The sequence below is a fragment of the Anopheles aquasalis genome, chromosome 2 (genome assembly GCF_943734665.1).
Source record: "Anopheles aquasalis chromosome 2, idAnoAquaMG_Q_19, whole genome shotgun sequence".
Taxonomy (NCBI): Eukaryota; Metazoa; Arthropoda; class Insecta; order Diptera; family Culicidae; genus Anopheles; species Anopheles aquasalis.
In genome coordinates, this window is record NC_064877.1 from 58,225,647 (window position 1) to 58,248,212 (window position 22,566).

General features: G+C 47.6%; 3 protein-coding genes across 5 annotated transcripts in view; 1 reads left to right on the forward strand and 2 right to left on the reverse strand.

Moving 5' to 3' along the window:
• Positions 1-221: 221 nt before the first annotated feature.
• LOC126571801 (E3 ubiquitin-protein ligase TRIM9) overlaps positions 222-22,566 on the reverse strand; it is a 77,364-nt gene continuing 55,019 nt past the window's right edge. For 2 of the 3 annotated variants that reach the window (XM_050230624.1, XM_050230623.1), the window contains 9 exons: positions 15,314-15,409; positions 15,106-15,237; positions 14,919-15,020; positions 13,783-13,942; positions 12,952-12,984; positions 9,708-9,847; positions 6,710-6,848; positions 680-913; positions 222-553 (listed from right to left, as the gene is read on the reverse strand). In XM_050230624.1, coding sequence (XP_050086581.1) covers positions 264-553; positions 680-913; positions 6,710-6,848; positions 9,708-9,847; positions 12,952-12,984; positions 13,783-13,942; positions 14,919-15,020; positions 15,106-15,237; positions 15,314-15,409 — 1,326 coding nt within the window. In that variant the 3' untranslated portion in view covers positions 222-263. The remainder of the gene's footprint in view (positions 554-679; positions 914-6,709; positions 6,849-9,707; positions 9,848-12,951; positions 12,985-13,782; positions 13,943-14,918; positions 15,021-15,105; positions 15,238-15,313; positions 15,410-22,566) is intronic. The other variant, XM_050230627.1, reaches the window with a different exon arrangement.
• On the reverse strand, positions 2,471-5,394 carry LOC126571791 (interaptin-like). Its single transcript, XM_050230600.1, has 4 exons — positions 5,121-5,394; positions 4,362-5,018; positions 2,618-4,296; positions 2,471-2,537 (listed from the first exon to the last, which is right to left on the reverse strand). Exons 1-4 carry the CDS (start codon positions 5,331-5,333, stop codon positions 2,480-2,482), a joined length of 2,607 nt encoding a protein of 868 aa, XP_050086557.1. The 5' UTR covers positions 5,334-5,394; the 3' UTR covers positions 2,471-2,479.
• LOC126571811 (uncharacterized) lies at positions 16,560-18,187 on the forward strand. Its single transcript, XM_050230639.1, has 3 exons — positions 16,560-16,610; positions 16,686-17,903; positions 17,987-18,187. Exons 1-3 carry the CDS (start codon positions 16,560-16,562, stop codon positions 18,185-18,187), a joined length of 1,470 nt encoding a protein of 489 aa, XP_050086596.1.

Sequence of the window (22,566 nt, forward strand, 5' to 3'; positions counted from 1 at the left end):
ACAAACATACAATCATCGCCGTTACACCGGGAGAACAATTTAATTTCTCTCGTTAGTCAACCATACATTGCTTACGGTTTCAATTCTCTTCGGGAACTATCTAGGAGCGAGATCTTGCAGCGTGTGGAGCGTGGTTACTACTGCTGTGCCGGTTGCTGCTGCTGCTGCTGGCCACAATTGCTGGTGCTGCTGCTGCTGCTGCTGCTGCTGGTGGTGTTTGTCTTTCGGGGGCGAAGGGATCGGACCGATCCCGTGCCCAACCCCTAGTGGTAGTCCATGTGCGGTGCATCGAGCCCAGTGTGCAGGGTCAGGGTGACACCACGGTTGACGCTGACGGCTGGATAGAAGACACCGTACAGATCACGGAACGCCACCGAACCCTGCGGCATCTCGTTGACGATGAAGTGGAGCGTGTGGCGCTCGAGATCCAGCAGAACCCCGACCGTGCTGCCGGTCGAAATGCCGCCCTCAACACGCCGCTCGTGCACACTGTTATGCTGGAACCAGGACCGCTGCCGATCGATGTACATCGCGAACCCTTTGTCGTCTTTGCCTGTCATCGGGGAGGGGAGAGGGAGGGAGAGTGCGAGTGCGAAATCGAAATTAGTGTTGCTTGTAACATGCATGGGGGAAGAACAGAGCGACAATCGGGACCGTTGGTTAGCAAAGCCAAGCTTACCGAGCATCTTATCACGGGCCACATCGAGACGTGCGACGCCAAAGGCTGGATCCGTGTCGGCGGTGTACTTGTCGATGGTGAACTCCCAGTAGTGGACGCCGCGCGAAAAACCGACCGATCCGAGAGCCACTCGATGCTCCCAACCGTCCGCCGAAACCGTTTGGTTGTCGGTGGAGAAGTTCAGACCGGAACAGGGACCACCGCTCAGCACGGAATCGAACGTAAACCAGGCCACTGTAGGGGATGGAGAGATGAATAGACCAAACACATGAGCAAATGCATGATGATAACTCCAGGAACGGTAGTAGCTAAGTAGATACCATGGTGATAAGCGACCGTAATTTGAAATGCGTGTTCAGATTCGTATCCAGATTCGTTTTCGAAGAAGCAATTGGGATTGAAATTGGTCAGAGCCTCTTGAATGACAAACATTCGTTAGATTAATTCCTTCCCCGTACCCTGGGATGATTATTTCTCTTCGGTCAAATGATTTCCCTGCAACATTTGCGAAATCAACAGATTCAGAATCGAGTACAACAGCTTGATTGGAAGCCAGCAGGACGTGTAATTGATTGAAAGCATCTCCTCTGGAATGCAACATTCTTTTGGAACATCCTTGGCAAAGGATTCCATTCTGTGAGATTGGCATGTTCGTATGGCATAAAATCCACATTCCAACCGTTCAACACGCATGATCTCTCCACAACTGGATGGGTTTACTTTGATAAAATGAATTAAATTGTTGAAATCCTTACAAAGAATGAAGCACTCGTCATTCTGGTACTACGATGCACTCGGAAGAACTGGAAAGAGTAGTGCAGTGCTAGTATACATACACCCGTACGCTCCCACATTGCCAAACCATCGTAACAAATTCGGAACTCGCCTGTCCAGGGGCAATATCTGCGTAGACTGAATGCCATCCGGTGCAGCGGCCATTAACGAGATTGCACCGACACGCTGGTTACGCAATCCCGCAGGGAGCACGCCCACATATCCAGGTGTAAATCTACTTTTCAGCGTGCTCACCACACCATTTTCCAGCCAGCGACATGACTTCCACCTCCCGACATGGCTGACACCCCGAAAAACTCCACCGTCCTCCCGCAAACTCTACGCCCTCCAGGGGCTCCGGTTCTTATTTACTATTTGCAACAACGAATTTCCACCTCGCTTGTTCTGCCCCGCGCACACGGTCGTTCCAGTCTGACGCGCGTGTTACGAACCGCTCCGCGATAAGAGGAAAGCAGAGGCGCCGCGGTAGGGCGTAGGGCGTTTTTGGTTTCTGGAGCTAAGCGGCCAACCCGGTAAACCGGCAAACCATTTTACGTTTGGACTGGCAGCACACTCCTACCTGTGCCTGGACGGACCAGAGCTACTATCTACCCACTGGTGGAGTGGCCCTGCTCCAGGCCAGACACGGGAAGGAATCTCTCTGCACCACAACGGCTCCACGGCTGGTGCGAGGATGGTGCTGAACAATTTTCCGGTTCGTTTTACGCATCGTCACACTCGGTAAATACATCATCGATAGCGGCGATGGGATGGGGCGCATCGCAAAGGATAAAGATACAAAATAGCTCGCCCTTCCGGGTATGGCAGGAACGGCTATGGTCTGGCATCGATTCCCGGTATAAAGCTGGAATGTACAACACCCGAGGGCGGCTGAATTTAACATCCATTGGATTACAGATTTTGTTGAACGTATTACTTGCAATTTCATCTCAAAAAGTATTAAAATGTATTCGAAAATATACTTTGAAACATTCAACAATTTGGATCGGCTTCTGAGCTGCCCATTCACCGATTTGTCCTCTTGGCGCCCGGCAGTTCCTTCCACTTCATGGTACACCGACGCCTGTAATCAGAAACCACGGACGAACCGGTTAAATGAAATGAACGAATCCTTCTTCCCCACTCCCTGCAGCGACATCGCACCTACGAGTTTCTAAATTGGTCGGAAACTGTTTAAACTCGTCACTCTCGGCGGAGCGTGTTTGGTGCAGTGGCACCGCACCGGATTGTCTGCTCGCACGACACCGATGACCACCAGCAGCGTGACAGGTGACTCTGACATCGATTCCGTCGCCACGCGGTACCATCGGTTCCGTTCGTTCGATCTCTTTGTCCATCATGACCCGGGCATCGGTAATGACCTGCCAGCACTCGGACATACTGTTGGCCAGCACCGTCACATTCCGGCCCAGGATGGCGTTCTTGTGGGCGATGACACTGCACACTTCACGCAGCAACACATACAGTTCGGCCACCAGCAGCACCTCGATGCCATCGTTCACTATCTTGACGGCTAGTGCATGGACGACGCGGCCATTGCCTCGCTTGCATCGATCCACCGAGCGTGAACGGGAGCGTTGGTCGACTTGCTTCACCACGAACAACGCTTCCAACTCCGATGCACATGCATCCTGGGCTTCGGGAACATCGTCACCTACTGTACCACTCGCAACCGCTTCCGGTTCCGGAACATCACCTTCCTTCTCAGCTACCAGTGATGCAAGCTCCTCTTTTGGTGACAACAGTACGGCCCGTTCCGCATCTTGCACCATGGTTTCCGCTTCTTCTTCAGCGTCGTCAGCAGTTCCCGTTGGTTCCAGCATGTTACGAAGCTCCTGCCGCTCGTTCTGGCATGCGTGAAGTTCGCTCTCGAGGGTAGCGTTAGCCGTTTGCAAGGATTCCAACTCTTCCTTCAACCGTTCGATGGTTTCGTTCTTCTCGGTCGTTAGCTCGGTCAAGCAGGCACTCAAACGGTCGCCACCCGGTTGCCCCGAGAGCTGAGCATCCAGGGCACGCTGCACCTCGTTCGCCCGCTGGTCAGCCGTTTCCAGCTGCTTCTCGAGCGCTGCTATCCGTTGCTCTAAGGTCACATTTTTGACACGCACTGTCTCCAACTCGGCCAACGTTTGTTGCCCCTCACTTGTTGTCAACTGTAGCCGGGATATCGTTTGCTGCAATTCCGCGATTTGTTTTTCCTTATCAGCACAACACTTTGAAGAACCATCCGCTGCTTGGTCTTTTGTCTGCTGATTGCGAAGCGTTTCGTTCTCTTCTTGCAATGCCTTCAATTTATCTTCAAACTCCGTCAATTTGCTGGCGTCACTGGTGGTGCCTTCCTCCCTTGCCATTTGGTCCAGTTGCAATTTCAACCGACCCAGCTCTTGACAGTCGGCCAAGGAACTTTCTCTTAAGGAAGCATATTGTTCGTTGGCTTCCTTCAAACGTGCCTCGCAGTCATTGAGCTCCCGCTGAAGGTCCTCGAGCTGAAGTTCCAGCACGGATGTGTCAGCTGTTTCTGCATGTTGGGATTCATAGATTGAGGCCGAGGCAGCTATGACTTGCTGCTGTTGCTGCTGCTGCTGCTGCTGAAGGTTTTGGATCTGTTCCTCAAGCTGTTGAGTCTGGCGAGCGTACTCAGCGCAGCTCTGGCACGGTTGCGATGTAAGATTTTGACCTTCACCCTGCACCGACCTCGGTTCGACAACGGAAACCTTCGAATCATTGTTTCCATCGACCGATTCGTCGTCCTCCGACCTGCGGGTTTGCGATTTCATTTGATCCTTTAACTGGTTCAGCTCAACCGATTGCTGTTCATACATGTTCTGCAACAAGGGATGGTAAGAACCGAAGCATGCCGTGCCACGTGTCCCCATGCACACCAACTTACCACCAGCATTTCGATCTGTTCTTCGCACAGCTCGCGGTTCTGGAGCTCCTCCGTTAGCTCCTTTTTCAGCTCCACCGAACGTACACGGTAACGCTGAAGCCGTTGCACTTCGGCCGTCAGTTCGCGCTTTTGCTGCTTTAAGCTATCGAACTCGGCCTTAAACAGGCACAGCTCACTCTCTAGCTTTTCGTACTCGTGAGATTTGAATTTAAGGAAGTTGTTTTCCGCCTCCAGTACCGCCTGCTGCTCACCGTGGTCACCGTGAGATGATTCGGCCGGCTGGCGAGCGTTCAGCTGAAACCGTAGATCCCGTATCTCGTCCTCGAGATCCTCATTGCGTTCGCTTAAATCAAAAATCTGTTTGCTAATTTCAATTAGCTCCTCCTCGTCGAACGTGTTCGTCGCCTTCTGCTGCTCCTGGCAGCGGCTAATCCGCTCGATCTCATCGTGGAGCTGTCTGTTTTCCTGCTCCAGCACGCCCAGCCTCTGTGATAGCACCTCGTTCTGGTTGCTGAGATTCGTTTTCGTTTCGTTCAGGCTCTCTATCGTACCGGCATTGCGTTTGGTTTCGCCCCGCAAACTCAGTATGTAGTCGGCCAAACTGTCGGCATCGAGCCGCACCAGATAGTCCTTCGTTAGTTCGGCCCCGGAGAACGACTAGAGAACGAGTGGGAAGCAGAGTGCAATCAGCGAATTAACACCGACCTATGCTGCTAAACGGAGCAGAGGGTGCTTATGAAGTCGTTAAGCCGTTCTTACATGTAGTGGCACCTTGCCTGCTTGTGATAAGACCCGATGCGCAACATCAGTGATGAATTGTGACTGTTTCTGTAGATCCAGCGACCAGGCACGGGTATCGGAGCAGGAGCTGTACGATTTGAGCACTCCCTCGCTGCGCTTCCGACTCGGTAGCTTCGGATCTTCGTTCCAGAACGATGGTTGAAGAAATTGCTTCTGCGTAATGTAGGCCATCGCCTGGGACGCTACTGGAGCTCACTGGAGTGCTGTAAGTACTTGGCAAGCAGAGCGAACCTCTCTTACCTCCAGACAGTTGAACGCAGGACGCAGGACGACCGCTGACAACCATGAACTAACTACCATGGTCTACTAGATGATGATGCTTAGAACGTATCACTGGCTGCTGCGATTCGAGATAGTACCGATTGCTAGATGCTTCCATCCGGATGCCATGCCGAATTCCCCCAAACCATCACACAATCACTTACGCACAGCACAAGTGGAGGATGGAACCAAAAACATTCAGACAGACACATTGACGAGCGATATTCCAACGTCGCTCGAGTACGAAATGGATGGTAGCACCATACACTAATGAGCAAGAATGCACCATTATTATGGCGCACGTCGCCGAGACATCGCAGGATTATGTTTTTTACATTTTTATCCTCGCCTTTCGGAGCTGCAAGCACCAGAGGGACTGTGTTTGTATCCTGCAGCGACAAACAACAAGCAAAAAATCAATAATGCAAACGATGCAGACGCCCGAGACACGTGCAGCGGTACAGTTTATGTTCCATTTCGCCTCCCCCGAAGCCAAGAGGCCGGAATACACGAAGCGTAAACTCTCGTATAAACTCCGAATGTAATGCCAAAAAGATTATACTTATGCCAAAAAGATTATAGGCCCGCGGAGCGTAAATCCGAGCGTAAAAGCAAGCGTAAACACAGCACCAACATGAAGCGTAGCGTTATGATGAATTGAATGTTCTACAATCGCTAATATACAGTAAAAACATCTTTAAATATAAAAAAGATGTTCAGAAATCAACTTATCTCGTCGATTTATGTTTTTTGTGGCCAAAAACACATGTAATTGATGTAATAGCATAGTGTAATTGCAGGTGCACGAATGTAATTGCAGTTGACATTTCGGTATAAACTTTTATGCGATTATGCCTGCCACACGAAGCGTAAACTTTTTGGCATTACATTCTGAGTTTATACGAGAGTTTACGCTTCGTGTATTCCGGCCTAAGTGCTTAATCTATGTTTGCAAAATATGCATTCCCGTTCACCAACGTGCTCCACCCTCCCTCGGTATAATCCCAATCGGCAGACATTGTACAGGGCTCTTGGGAGAAGTGCACCTTTGGCACAACAAGCATTCAGCATCCTCTTTCTGTGCTCTTCAGTCTCCAGCTGGCAGAAAGAATGGTGCAATGCTATTCGTCCTCTTGAGTTTTTTATCCATACCGTTCTCGCCTACACCCCTTCCCTACCTCGGCAGCAGTTCACCTATCACGTTGCACTTTACACCGATCATCCACCACCGTCAGATACAACCGGCAGACAGATGAGTGTGTTGTCTGTCCCTCCGTCTGACTTACCTTCTGCCGTCTGTAATCCAATAAGCTCGGAGTATTCGCCCTCGCCGGTGTTGTTGAAGGCCTTAACGCGCGCGTTGTACATGGAATTGAAGTGCAGCCCATCGACGGTACATATCGTCTCCTTGCCACAGTACACCTCCTGTTTTGGGGGGAAGGGAAAGAGAGAAGGATACTCAGGATGAGCGGATGGAGATGAATTTTTGGCACGAGAATAAAAGGGGTAAAATTGGTGCTCTAAGCGTCGAATGTTGCTGATGTTTAAATATAATTATGATTTTATCAGTCTTCAGTATCATATTTAATCAGTCACTGTATACTGATTCTTTGTTTGTTTAATTTTGCGATGCTGTACAGATGAATTATTCCTTTCCTAAATCGTAATAACTAAACTTACTTCCTAATACAATGCAATGCAATACAATGAAATGAAATGTAGTGTCTATATTCCATCTTTTCCAAACTAAAATACCTTATTTGACCAATTTGTTTGCAACAGATGTTCTAGGAGTAAGCAAAATATCCAATTGCACAACATGCCAGCTCTGTTTAGTCGATGTATTTTCTCAGCCGTTGTGTAAACAGCCAAAATTGGCAAATAAAACGCAGGCCAATCACTATTTCTGGATCCAGATGGATGTTATTGGATTGCGTTTAAAACGGTTTTACGTATTTTGTTCCGTTGGCGATTGAATCATATGGCACAGTGTTTACACAAGTGAAGGTGTAGGTCAATAGAAGAACAAGACTTCTTGTCCGTTCTAATTTTTAAAACAACACCAAACAGAACAAGAAGCCATTGGCACTTCCAGGGCTGCCGGAAGTTCTCGGGAATATTTTCGACAAAAGATGCATTCCATTAGAATAAAATATGAACACCATTCTTCACACAAAGCACCAAGACCCAAAAATAGTTCACTACCGGTGATGCCAACCCGAGCGATGTGGTGCCGTGCAGCAGAACAATGGCGTTCCCCTTAATGTCCCTTTTACTCTGTGGGGACACCCTCATTTATGAGTGACGAAAGAATTCTCCCCCCCCAAAAACCCCCGGACACCGGAAGCACTACCGGTCACTTACGGAAATGTTGGTGCCTTTTTGTGACTCCACCTTCGCTCGTTTGAGGGATTTAGACCCAGCGCAAGGGACACTTACCGAAAAAAAAACTAAATGAAAAAAAAAACCTGGGAGTGCTGCTAATTTTGATGCCGCTTTTCCCCGTAGCGGGAATTGGCCCATTACTAGCACGGTCAGCGATGAGTAAGCTGCTGCTGGACATCACGGAAGCACGATCGACGTGAAGCCCATTCCGGGTGGCATCGTACACGAAAAGTATGTGTCCTTCTGCTGGATGGGGAGCAGGCGACACTTTTCGTTACTTACACGAAACGCTGGATTGAAATTCCTGACTGGGTGCGTTGGACCAATCCTCTCCCCCCCGAAAACGCCGACGTCCTCGCTCTCGTACCATCTGCCCGGAAGTCATTTCCCTGGAGAGCATTCTGGAAGGATAAAGTGGGGCGCTGGGCCCAAAACCTCCAACCGACGTCGAGCAATTTATGTGCATTTTCCTTTCTAATGTTCCCGGCACACACAGTGAACCATTTTGGGGAGCAGGAGAGAGGAAGGACGAAAGGTCAATCCCCTGCTTTTATCCCTTCGAAGCAGGACAGCAGCAGCAGCAGCAGCAGCAGCGAGGGGACACCACAGTGGGGTCCTTGCTGGTGCGACCATGATAACACGCCATGACAGTGTACTATTTGACTGCCTGGGTGGCTGGCTTCGCAAGGCGGTGGCATGTAATGTGAATGTTTCTTCAAATAGCTCCACCAGAAGCCCTAACCGAGCAACTGTTTCCTTCTCGTAGCTGCAGTCCCCCTTCTACGGCGAGCAAAAGGTACTGTTCCCCTTTTCAGGTCCGGTCGTTACGTCACTTTGATGTGCGGGACCAGAAAAGGATTTCTGGGTGCGCATGTCTCCCCCGGTGGAGTCCGGGGTTCGAGTCCTGATGGTAGTCACGCAGCGCACCCTGTCACCAACTACAACAGGGCAACTACAGGGACCACCACGGAGGGCTGGTGGGGCATTCCGCGCGGGAATTTCAAACTTTATGGCTGGTGCCATAATGGAATTCACGCCGCGCGGTCCACGATCCTCCAGCGCCACCACATCCGCCGGGAATCCGTTAGTTTTTGATGGATCCCGAATAACTGAAATTTTATGGAGCCACAGGAAAGGGTCCCAAACAACCAAATCCTTTGCTCCATTCCTGGATGGTAAATATGGTTTTGGGTTTTATTGAACTTTCGGCAGCTTTAGGCAGTCCCCGCACTCTCTCTAAGGACTTTTAATGGCGTGATGATGGTGATGATTATTCCAGCGTGCAATTAAACGTTTGCTACACAATTGGTCCTACAAGAAGGACGCGCAACAGTACTGGTTGTTGGTAAGGTATCAGAGAGAGAAAAGTGAACAACTATTACTCACTTACTCATCATAAAATACAATTGTTGCTATTGCGAAGTCATTAGAATGTATTGCAGCCAATCGTTCTTGGAAGAACTCTGTTCTGTATCAGGCTGACGATAAGCTAAAATAAGAATACTTCATCTCCTTTACGATTCAGCGGTTCCACCGGATAGCACCAACGGCCTCAAAGTCTTTTAATATTCATAGCGGCAAAGCTCTATCCATAGTTTTTCATTTCCTACATCATAATCCTACCACGACTTCTAACACTAGAGGACTTCAATTTCCACAGCCTACGGAAGTCACCGTCCACCGTTGTGCTCCAATTGTGTGGAATCTCTGTGCTCGAGCATGCAAACTCGAGGACAGCAGAGAACATCTGCTTCTGATGTGGTTCCGGGGCGCTTTGTGGTGCCGGTGTCCCCTTCGATCCTCGGTGCGCTTTGCTCGGTCGGTAAAAGATGGTGACGGTGGTGAACCGCAAGCAAAGTGCACGCTATCGAGTAACGCAAAATTGCAGCTAAAACTTACCCGAAACTCTCCACCGCTGCCATCGTCCAGCTCCAGCACGTAGCCCTGCACGAACGAGTGGCCGGGCGCCTGCCACGCAACAGTTACCGAGTTGTTCTCGGCCGAGCAATCCTCCGGTATGATGATGGGAGCGAGCGGCACTGGAAAATGCGAAAAAGCCACCAGCACCACCACCATGTGGTAGGGGAGGGGTAGGTGGGTAGCATCGGTATTAGGACATGACTGAGGCGAAACGGGAAATGAATAATTTAAATTATAAGTGGCATCCGTGCCACAAAGAAGGGCACGATGATAACGGTTTGGGGCTCGCGGAAGGGGGATTCCGGATTCGGAACATTGTAGACGCAAATGATAAAGCAAATGTGGCACTGCAGATGGAAACTGTTCATCGTCGTCGCTGTGAGCGATGAAAAGGGATCATTGAGGGGACAGGGAAGATGGGATCCTAGGAACGTCCGGAACTCGGCGAGGAAATTAAAACAAAACGTAATTATAAATGTTCCAAACATTTGACCCAAATAAGCATATGGTGAACACACAAGTGGAACGAGAGTGAACCGAAGAGGTGGGGCGACACAATGAAAGGAAAGTTTTGACTCAAAGATGGCGATAAGAATTGAGAGGAAGTCAAAGGTACAGCCTTATCACAAACCAGTGTATAACCTTGTGTACGAAACTAAATTATAAAGATGCAAAAAGCTCACAAATCAAATGAGATGTGGTGTTGTGGCATAACAAAACAAATGCGATCATTTTTCCTCGGGCTCGTCTTGTCTCGTTTTTAGTGAAAATTACTGAGCAACTCTTCATAAGTTTCACTACGAATGAAATGTTGCATAGAATCCAATGTTCCATTATTTCATACTATGAATTCAAGAATTAAATTCGATAATGCTGTTCTAGAAGATTTTGAAAAAATATGCATGTATTTTTTTTCTGCATTAGATTGTTCTTAAGGGGGGCTTCGGTATTTTACACAATATTTTTGAAAGGATTAGCTTTCAGGGAAAAATGTAGAAAACATGTGTCACAAAAAAATTAAATACCGAAGTCCCCCTTAACAGAAAAAAAGATTAAATAATGTAATAATATCCTAATTTTCAGCAAATTAATTCTCACAAAACATGATTATCTCTTAAAAAGTAGTACGAAATTTACTGCCAACTGAACTGATATTAATTTGTGCAGCTGATTAATGTAATTGTTGTGCACAGTTTGAATACAGCATTTATATTCCACAATAACACCTGTTTAAGAGTTCGAGAAATACTCGAATCGACAAAGTGTTGCGAAATAAACCAATCTACTCCAAATGAGAATTCCGTCGACGCATCAGTCTGCATAAAGCAAACAAATAAAAATAGAATACACTTCGATATTCAGGAAAAAAACAAACGCGATAACGGAAACTGTGGATGTGTGCCGGACCGGTGCGATCTTTGCACTAAAATGGCTACCTAATAAATCTCAACTCTGCACAAAAGCAATGCAACGGCATAAAAAACTCTCAACCATAACCGTGCGATACTACCGTGACTAGTAGTAGCACTTTACATAAACTGCGCTGCGACCGATGCAGTAGATGGCACCACTAATACCAACCGATCCGGTGGCCGCTAAGTGACAGTGTCCAGCGCGTGACGCCATGGCGACCACACTTTATCACACAACGTGTCCGGTGCCCCTCCATTTCAATTCATAGCCAACCTGTGTACCAGGTTATCGCTGGCTTAATCACCAGCCCCAGCTTCTGCACCAGACATTGTAACGTATCGAACGCACCAGAAGTGATGCAAAAAAAGCGGACGAAATGGATCCCATTTCCGTGGTCCGTTGCAACCGAGAATGCGACCAGATCCACCACGCTACAACGCGACCGGCTTCGGCCATTGGTTCAGGGTTTGTTGTTAAACCGATGCCGATTAGTTTTTCCAACCACAACCGTTACTGGTGCGGTGTGCGCGTGCAGCGGTGAATGAAAGATTGAGCATCCGGTGAAAGTGTGTACTGGTACGTGTCAGCGACATGAAAAAGTGTCCCCGATAAGGTACCCTGATCGTTTGGTACGCGTATTAGGGTTGCTGTGCATAGAAAACGGATGGTGGATGGTGACAAACGGTGCAGGACATGATGAAAGGTTTGCCCTTTATGGTGGTCACGTTGGTGAAGAATCAAACTCTTTTTGTGAACCATTCTATAGTGCAATCGCATAGCGGTCGCAATGTCCTAGCGAATCACATGCCTGGTGGTCAGATTTGTGGCCCTTGTTGTTTGCATCCACTTTATTCGTCTGCTGTATTCCAGTTGCATGCAGCAATTCACAATATCTTTTTTAATGAATACCCGATAGACAGACATACTAAGCTAAAAAATCCTTTACAACACCTTTTAGCAAGCCTTTCAAACATCGTGCCAAACGCGTGTACGATGTAGCGAAAGAAAAGATTTCCAAGCACACAAACACGCACACCTTGCACAACACAGTCGCGCCTACAAAGCACCATTAAAGAAGGCAAGAGAGAGAAAAAAATCGATTCATTCACGATGATTGTGTCAGTTCCGAGAGTCTAATCTGTCTCAGTCAACAGAAGCCGGCATGCGGCGAACACCGTCGACAACACGCAGACCCAGAAGAGTGGCACCGAAGAGTGGAAGCACTCATTGTGCTAATATTGACGTTGATCGTCGGTTCCGTGCGCCACCGACAAGTGTCGCTCTCGTGGTGCTCTTCAATTCAACCCCTTTCATTTGCACCAAGTTAGTGTTTGTTGGACACACACACATACACCGTTGTCCTTAAAAAGCCTATCTCATCCCCAAAGGCATCCGGATCCTTGGGTAGCTAAGGGATGCTGAGTCATGGGCGAAGTCAACTCATCATGGTGTCGCGTACAACACGGCAGCCTCCCGATCGTCTCGAGGGGGCGCGTTGAAGTTGAGTGTCCTGTGGGGTGGGCTCAAGTGAGGTTTTACATCCCCCAGTTGTGCTAGTCTGTGTCAGGATAATCAAGAAAATTGACGAAGACGGAAGGAAGGATTTTGGACGATTCCGTAGCTCGTGTAGTCAAGTGATGCCTAGGCAGTCAGTAGTAGGTTGGAATCGAGTTGAACAAAACAAAAAATACACAAAAGGACAACACAATTAACCGACCAGCAACCAAAAAAAAAACAGAAAACGTATTCGAAAGCAACAGTAACGTTGAACGGTTACAAAGCGTGAATGGTGCCTCATTCCTGTTCTCACCTGCCGGTAGGCGTTCTTCGCCCTCCTTGGCGGCTGCTTGTAAGAGAGAATGGAGAGATAAAGAGAGAGAGAGAGGCTGTGGTTAAGATACGTATGTTACATATGGCCTCCGCGTGCACGGTGTCAACATAAATCCATCTTCTCGGGCTCTTCACGGTACCGCAGCGTAATGAACACGTTCACGGCAAGTGTCGTGGTTTTGTCGCTACCGAGGCCCCTTTTTCTTTGCCCATCTGTTCTACAAGTCCAAAGAACGGAGAGACGTGGAGACCACGATGGTCGAAATCACGAGTTAATTAAAATTCAGCTTTCGGTGGCATCATCGTTGGCACTTCACTCCAGCCAGCAGCGTGCTGCATGCGGGCGTTGTTGGAGCATAATATTAGTGGCACATTTCACGACCGGTCAGGAATAATTAATGGCCACACTTCTTCTTCGGCGCCCCCCCCCCCCCCCCCCCCCCCCCGGGGCCAGTAACTGCAGGTGAGCAGCGCGAAGGCAACAAGAATTGCTGGATATGCTTTAACAGTGCTATGCTAACATATTCCATGCGCTGGTAATCACCCTTAACCTGTGCGCGGGAGCTATGCAGTATGCAATAGTGTTCTGCACGCCATTAACTATGCTGAGCGTTGAAGCGCCAAACAACTCGCCACCAACAGCCAGCACTACTAGTCGACCTCGCTGAACCGAGCCACGGTAAACTGTGTGTTCCAGAGTGCTACACCAATCCCTCCTTCTCCTTTCTTCACACCTCGTTGTGTGCGGTGCTCGGTCGTGAAAGCTGCTGCCGTCGCTCCTGGTGGAGCCGAATGTGCTGGTCGTACTTACGCTTCATTTGAATGAAGTTGAGATTATCGATGGCGCGGATTACGGACGATTCGTCGAGCGTGAGATCGATAATTGGCGATACGCGCGGTGCCGCATTCGTGACCTCCTGGTGCCAGGTCATGTCCGTGTTGGCGACGCGGTTAATTAACATCGAGCCGACCTAGATGGAAATAGCGGGAGAGAGAGAGAGAGAGTGAACGAGAGACACGGTACATTAACAATCTGACTAGGGAATCGTCTGTGCGCCACGTAGTTCACCGCAGAGAGGACAACCTTGTGTACCAAACTCCTGCCACACGGAGTAATATGTTTCTATTTACTATTCTCAACACCACAAACTTCCTAATGAACGACGGTCGACAAACTTGTTCCAGCCTTCAGCCTTTTGGATGTTTTGGGTTTCGTTACTTTTCTGTCGCTGCTTTCGGACGAAAATATCTATCATCGTGTAGTAGACTCTCTTACTGTGCTCCGTGTTGTTGTCATACGATGGTTTTTGCATTTGATTTATTTCCTGACCTTTTCAACTGTCCTACAGCCTCTCCGCCACACGCCCTGTCACACCATGGTTCTGTTGAGCGTGTGGTTTGCTGTCCGACGATCGACACAACTCCGTGTCGTAGCATAAGCTTCGAAGCGAGCTAACCGCACGCACCGCATATCGCTTCGAACGTGGAACGTCTTAGTCAACATAGTCCATATTTGGACGAAGTGATGAAAATACCTGCCAAAGGTTGGGTTGGGTTTTGGGCTGCTGGCTAGACCTTCGCTCGAGGCCAGTTCGAAGTTTGTAGAAGCTCAATTGTTATGCTGATCCTACCATGGTACCCTTGGCAAGGTCCAATCATTTACGCTTGTCTATGGTTTTTAGGTTAGGTGAGACCACGTGTAATGCGGGTCAATTCATACGCTGATGAGAAATGCCGAGTAAACCGATATAGATGATCCTGTAGTTTGTCTACATGAAGGATTATTCATGTTGGATATGTTATGGTTGAAGCTTGATTGAATTTACAATAAGTTACTCAAATCTTCATTCTATCCTGTGTTCACCTATTGCAGAGATAATCACTTGGAGAGAATCCCTTCAATTACGAAATATCTATACCAATGTAAGTCGTTTCTATGACACCTACCTGCAGAAATGCTGCACTATCCGTTTCCTTTAGTGCTTCGATACAAAACTGAATGAGACCCGTTGTTTGCTGGAGTTTCCCCGTACAGCTTGCTTGCTGATCCTGCAAACGAAACAGATAGTAACAGGAGAACGTTAAATACACATGATTTTCGCATGATGGATGAATAAAGAACGTAACAACTTACCTTCAGTGTACGTATTTTTGATTCCTTATCACTTCGTATTACATCCAGCAGTACGTCTCTCCGAGCGTGTATTGCTGCTATCAACGCCTCACACTGTGCTGTGACCACTCGTTCGAACTCAATACAGGTGTCCTGAAGCCGCAAAGCATGGGGACACATTTCTATCAATCTATCAAGGTGATATGCTATATTGATCGCTATTGCTTACCGTCACTTTGTCGCTCATGCCTTTCAGTCTTTGGATGAATTCGGTTGTGGATCGTGCCTTTTCCGATAGCTGCTGCAAGTTGTGTGATAGTTCAGTCTGTAATTGAAAAAGGGAAGCGACAAAAACAACGCAAAAAGTTAATGAATTTAATTATAATTAGATTTGAGTGATGTAAAATCTGAAACGATCAAAATATAATCGTTTCTGTTTCAATACCCCATTAACTCCCTCAACTAGAGTTTTGGAAATCGAAATAGCGGTTCGGTGGGTATGTTTCTGTTTCCAAAACAGCTGAATTGATTGGCCTTGAACAAAATCAACAACACCACACCACGTTCCTACAGCTGTTGTGATTAAGAACAGGAACAGGAACTCCAAACATGCTATATACTATACCGAGAGCTTTTCAAGGCCAATGACCTACAGGGTTATAATAGTCAACTGAATTAACTTAGCATGAAGAAAAATCAAATGGTGATACTCTCTTGTAATTATTTTCCATTTATTATGAACAATGTCTTCCTGCATTCTGTAATAAGTTACATATTCGAACTTTAATGATCGAGTTAAAAGACGATCGCATGTCTCACAAACCGTTTTGTGTAACTTGTAACGTTACATTGTGTAATGTTTTCAGCTGTATACACAATTCTTCAAGGTTTGTCGGCGTACCGTACTTCGGATGTGTTTTTTTGGATTTTCCATAGTACGTTTTTTAGGATTTTTTTTATTAGATTTTCAAACAATTGTTGCTGGGTCTTTTGCTGGATGAAGAATTGACGCTATTCAATCGTTCAAGTCTAAATACATCATGTTCCAAATTCATTTTGGATTTTGTTTCATTTTCAATAAATTCCTTGCTATTACAATACAAAAAACCATAAGCTATAATTGGGTTGGTATTACGAAATGTTTACAAGAAATACGAAGAATTGCAGAAAAGTAAAATTTTAGAAAATTGCTGAAGTGTTCGAAGAGATTAGACGTATTTTGACCATAAGCAGCTTTTCAATGGTAGATAAACGCTTGCAAAAGGAAGAGTTTCGAAGAAATTCCTCGCCATTTCCACTAGGACCAGTTTAGATTCGTTCAAATTACACAATTCCACTATCGAACTCGTCTTGAACCCCGGTAGAGTCACTTATTTGCACAACTGTCTGCAACCATGTGGTGCTTGCTTTAAAAAGACTCCTGAAAATCACAGCAGAATTCACATTCGATCGCAGTTCCTTCTCGAGACAGCATCATGGTCAGAGTGTGGTACACAGTTCTCGTAGTGAGTTGCGCCGTGCTCCAGGTAAGTTGAACAGTAGTGTCAACGCAGCAAATTTCTTCATTCGATCATTCTCCACAAATGCACCAATTGTTATAGAATGTGCGTGCAGAGCCCAGGCCAGATTTCGGCGCGAAGGGAACTATAGTGAACAGTGGCACCATTGCGATGTATGCGAACGTCACCAACACTGGACTGCTGACAGCAGACGACAAGAATGGGCTCAAGTTGCTCACGAACTACACACTGTTCACCACCATTTTGCCGTTAATGGAATCGCTTGGAACTAAGGTAGCCACGTTGGGATCGACGGCAGCCACTGCGATCGTTGTAGCCGCACCTGACGACACTAAAGGCATCAATGCCGTCTTCAATAGCATGTACAACGCCATAACTCCCTTCAAAAGCTTTCTTAACACGCAAGTACCCTCCACAAAAACGCAGCTAATCGGTCTAGTAGGAACAGACATTAACTATCTGTTTGGTGATGCGTTCACAAATATGTACAATGCTGTCGTTCAGGTGGAAACGCAATTGAAATCATTTCAAGGCGATGTCGCCGACGCAAGGTACCAAAATGGTCAGACCAGAGTGAGACCAAGCAGCGTGCTCGCGATGCAGACTGAAGTAATGGACTGGTCGGCCACTACCGAAGCGGTCCGTAACACTATACACACCTCAATAGATAATATCAGGCTGGCAGACGCATTTCTGTACCGTTTGAATAACCTTTCGAGAGTATTGAACGGTGACCTGGACGTCTACTATACACGCTTCCGGACTAATGAAACCTCGCTCGGTACTCAGCTGCAATTGTTGGTGAATGCGATGAAAACTCGCGTCCAAACTAGCCACTCTCCAATGCTACAGTACCTACCGAACCACACGGCTGCACTGAGCGGAACGATTGCACAGTTCAACACCTCGTACACCAAGCTGATCGGGATACCGGCCATGTTGTCGAGTGACGTTTTTCCGGGTTATTTCAACAAATCTTACGCGTACATTACTGAGTTCAAGCAACTGTTAAACCCGCTGGATTACGGATCCATCACCTTAGTAATCGAGGTACTGGTCGCTAGTGGGCAACATTCGACCAAGTGCTTTAACAAATACTTCCCACTGATCGAGAACGCGTTCGCACTGTTGGCCTACGGGGTGGAAGTGTGCTTCAACATCGAGGTAACACGCACCTTCAATATCGTCAACCTTTTCAGCGACATGCTCGATCAAACCGTGTACGATCTGGATGATTTCTATCTCAACTTTCCCACCTGCGAATGGTCTCCCACCCCGGGGATCTGCCAAACTTCTGTGGTAAGTTCAAACAATCCTTTGTTTGCTATTATATCGAGTCATTAATTTACTAATCTTTGTATTACTATTTCCAATAATTTTAGTTTGGAGCATACTATTCCGCACTAACAACGGCGTACGCCGGTAAGGTCGCAGAAATTGAAAAAATCCTTAAAACGGAGGCCACTGCTAGCTCCAACCGCCTTGGAAGCTGCGTGCAAACCAGAAAGGCGAAGAACCGGGCCACCCTACAAAATATGGCGAATGAGATTGCATTGTGCCGCGTTAATGGAGTTGCTCCATAGTTAAGTTCAATAAAGCTCCACATTGGAAGGTTTTTGAGCAATTCCCCAAAATACATGTTGCACCGGTCAAGACAAATAAAGGTGCGAAATGCACTTAGAATAAAAGCGAATTAACTGAGATGTTACCATGTTTTCTTCCAAGTTGTTTCGAGACCCCCAAGACCATGATTTACACTCTCTCTCTCTCTCTTTCCTAACGCTTCAATGAGCCGTCTGCCGTAGAGTCTTTCTGTTTTAAGATTTAAATCAACCGCCCCGTTATTGTCGAGTTAAATTGGAATCGTGAGCATCAATCACTCTAATTAAAAGTGGATAAATCGTGCATGCAATATGCAATGGCTCCATCGGCGACGGCGAAGAAAGAACAATCGTAATTCATATCGATGTTGCCAGTCGGGCTCCCCTCTTAAGCGGCACCACAGAGCATATCCACGAGCGGTGTGAAAAGGGCACAGCAACTGCCAGAGCTCGAAAGGGACTCGAATGGAATCCAATAGACCTCCGATCCAATAAGTCCTCCGAATGCGACGGATTCGGATTTCCAAGAGTGCCCGTAAAACGAATAAAAACAAAATATATCGTGGACGTAGTAGTGGTAACATTTTGACGCGAATGGCCAAACGGAGCACAATGCGGAGCCAATGTAATAATGTAAATCAAATAAACCATAATCGATCCCGCGTGATATTGTAACGGAACGTTGCGTGGCGCTTATCGCGGTGCCCAACATAACTCACGCGTGGCTCCCCCGCTTCGCCAACACCAGCGTCGTGATCAGACGAAATAGAAATACAGAAACACGAGAGGGGAGCGACCAATGTGATGTGCATTTCGGTGCGAGCCACGATAGGGACGGTGGGCTTCGGTAACATGTCCCTTCGGTTCGTTCGGTTCGAAAAAAGTAATTGGAATCGTGAAGAAATTTATGCTCTCGCTGCCCCACTCCCGTCACTTTTCCTCGACGTATCCCGTTCATGGCAGACCGAAGGAATTGCCCTTACATTTGGGCATTGAAGGAAGGTGGAGCGCCTGGAGTCGCCTCGGCTCGCGTAACATATCTTAGCCCAAAAACCCCCCGGTTGATAGCGGATGAACGCGCGATAGCGTGCAACGGTGTGATTTCCGAAGGCATTCTGATAAGTTCTAACATTCCATTTAACCTTCGCCTTTAACCGTTCGCTCTGGTTGACCAATCCGCGCCCACGGACGGACGAACAATGTGCTTTCTCGCGGGCTAAACTGGAAGGACTGAAACTTTGTGTAATTAATGGAAATGTTCCACTGTTCTTTCGGAGCACAACAGGTCACTGTTTGGTCGTGTGGTATTTGCGTTTGTTGCGTCTATCACCTTTACCACCAAGCCTTGTCTCTCCAGCGAACAGCTCCTCAGGAATGATCAAATAAAAACTTGTTTTTGGGAACGGGGGAGCGAGTGGAATTGGCATATCATATCGATCAAATGGACTAGGTTTTTGGTCATTGTTTTGTGCTAGTTAACGGGTAACAGATACCGTTTCATGGCATAGAGGTCTTTCCTTGTTCCCTGCGTCGTGTTTATTGTAAGAAATATTGAAACTAGATTATAAGAATAATCAACACGCCGGGAACTAGAAGCAAATATTATGTCAAACTAAATAATGTCTCCAGTCAAACATGATAGCGGCTCCCCATCATCAATCTTGTATTGACTCTCATAAAACTCTCCCAAGTATGATCCCCAGAAGAAGAGCATAACTAGGGCATAAACATCCGTCACGATCCCCCTCCCCGTGGCACCTCCTCTCCCAATTGATTGAACCTACGCAAGCGGATATCGTAGGAGAAAGACTGACACCACAGGCCGGAACAATAATGTCCGATTCCTTGCTCCGCATTAAGCAGTATTAGTTACAGTTCATTCCGCCGGTACCAACGGCTGGTATCTCCTCTGGGCGGACAATTGGAGCGAACGATGTGTAAATATGTCATTTCAGTTTTACGACCACCGCTACAGGGATAGAGGCCTGCTTGCTGGTGTTTGTGGTCATAAAATCTAAAATCCTACAGCCCCGGGAACCCGAAATGCTTACGTCATTAAGCTTCTTTCATCGTTTTTGGGGTACCGCAGCTATAGGCATTAGGAAGCGGCATTCCCCGACGGTACTGAAGGTCCTTTGGGCACATTCAATTGACTCGTTCGTTCGTTACGATACCGTGGGAAGCGTACGTGCTGGACACCACCGACGGTTAAGGTTTCGTTAAGCGGGACGCATTAGCGATGGTTCGTTTACATGAAAATCGCCGCCGCATCGGCACGATCGGTCATCAGGCTCGTTAAAGTAAATCGAATCTCGGTGGTTTAGGAGGTCAACACATTCTTCTCCCCGCCCGCCGAACCACATCAATCCCGACGTAGGAATGGGTCATGTAATGTACCAACTGAGGTCCCAAAAAAGGGAATGTTCTGTACTGGTGGTTTGCCGTGGCCTCCAGCGACGGTTGCTTCGCTCAACCTATCCGTATCACCTGTAAATCACCTCACTGGAACTATGAATCATTGTCATGTGTGTCGGTGTCCCACGAAACAGCCCCCTTTCCGGATGCAAATGGAATGTCTCAATCACCGGTAACATAAACCAGAACTTCGGCGTTCGGTTGGCTTAAGACTGCGATACAAAACACTGTTCCTCAATTCCCTCGAGGGAGAGAGACAAACCTCCAGAGTGCAGCGATGCAGATATTATTAGTGGTCCGAATGACATCTTCATCAACTGCATTCGGCTTACGGACACCCGAGGAAAAGGGGCACAACACGACTCGCCCCTTTGATAATTCTTACCGCGGCACGCCAAGACCAGACTGCCAGACTTTTTGGGTAGCGTGTGCGTCACACTAAGCCCCTCCAACAGCCGAATCCTCGAATGATCTCGGAACCATCACGCGCTCTTTCCTTTCGACTCAATTATTCATTCGCTGGCTCATGTTTCAGCTTCGCGGTGCCATGAAAAATGGGTCCGAAAAATGGGTGCTCCACGGCCGCAACTAATCCTCGAGAACACCCATCTCAGAACCACGCCTTTGACAGACGAACGTCGTGGCCTTCACGTGGGGGTCATGTGATAGCAATTAGGCACCGGCTGCACTTACTTTGCGTCTGGTAACATCCATTAGACATGCGACGCGATAAGCGCCCCTCGGTTGGCATTAGCCGTGTGAGGTTTATTCGGGAAATGTGTAACCAGTCGGTCTTCAACAACTTCTCCAACAAGTAGAAAAACAAAAAGCAACATAAACCATATTGAGAATCCAACCGTTCGGTGTGTCTGTGTATACAACTTCTTGAATACCCTGGAGGTACACTTGGGGAAGGTCTTCTAAGGTATAGACAACGATAGAAGCGTTTAGCTATCAGAACACTTTTATCCAAAGGGTTCAACAAAAGAAACGAGAGAATGAAAATGAAATGCTACATATCAGCGACACGACGGTGCGGTTCTTATAAGCCGTTCATCGCCACCGCCACCGCCGTCACAGACACTGCATAAGCATCGATGTTGCGCTGTCCCCCCCCGTTCCTCAGATTCCCGATGCAGGGCTCATAAATAGCACAGGAAAAGAAAAAGAAAACATAATAAGATGTAAACAGTCCCCGGTGTCTGGTTCCGAAGCGATAGAGAAAAAAAGAGAGAAGAAAACGACGAAAGCAAACGCGAACCAATCCGTTCGTCGATCAGCATCAGCCCCAGCAAAACGCAGCCCGGGTCCGCGTATCTGTAGCGGAGCGGAGAGCGGAAAAGGTTCAGCAGATGAACATCTCTCCACGTGTCGCCGTGGGTGCTACGGCACGTGCTATGTCAAGACATGGCGCATACGAGCGGCATATTAATTGGTGGCATCGCCGGTTGGCGTCGGCGTCAGCGTCGCTGTCGCCTCTGATGCTTGTGAGAAACAGCTTAATATGTTCCCACCCCTCGCCCACCCATTGGACCAGCGCCAGTCATCATTAGCTATGGCCAGCAGAAGGAGCAGCATCAACAGCAGCAGCAGTACATTTCGGTCATAAATGCAAAGCACCCCTAATGCTCTCTCCCCTATGCGGCCATCACAATAAGTGGTCGGCGTGTGTTCTTCTTTTTCCAAATTATCGTTTAAGTGATATTCCAATTTGAGGACCAAGTACTTCTCTTTAATGTTTCTCCTCTCCATCTTTGTGCTTGAAATGACGTAAAGTAGATCCCAACGCCCCAAATTAAGTTCCAGCTATGCAGATAAATGTGTAGTATGTTTCCATTGCTGCCGACATTTCATTCTTGGGCGCTAAAAGGACAGTGGCCGCATCAAGCTTGCGCTCTAATTCAAAAAAGCAATGTAGCTAGAAGCACAAAACGTGTCACTCTCCT

Bases quoted from the DNA above. Each gene is read 5' to 3' on its own strand.
- LOC126571811 (XM_050230639.1), top strand. From the start codon at position 16,560: ATGGTCAGAGTGTGGTACACAGTTCTCGTAGTGAGTTGCGCCGTGCTC. The intron at 16,611-16,685 runs GTAAGTTGAACA...CAATTGTTATAG, and splicing joins TGAGTTGCGCCGTGCTCCAG to AATGTGCGTGCAGAGCCCAG. The intron at 17,904-17,986 runs GTAAGTTCAAAC...CAATAATTTTAG, and splicing joins GGATCTGCCAAACTTCTGTG to TTTGGAGCATACTATTCCGC.
- LOC126571791 (XM_050230600.1), bottom strand. From the start codon at position 5,333: ATGGCCTACATTACGCAGAAGCAATTTCTTCAACCATCGTTCTGGAAC. The intron at 5,019-5,120 runs GTAAGAACGGCT...CTCGTTCTCTAG, and splicing joins CAGGCAAGGTGCCACTACAT to TCGTTCTCCGGGGCCGAACT. The intron at 2,538-2,617 runs GTGCGATGTCGC...TTCTGATTACAG, and splicing joins ACCAATTTAGAAACTCGTAG to GCGTCGGTGTACCATGAAGT.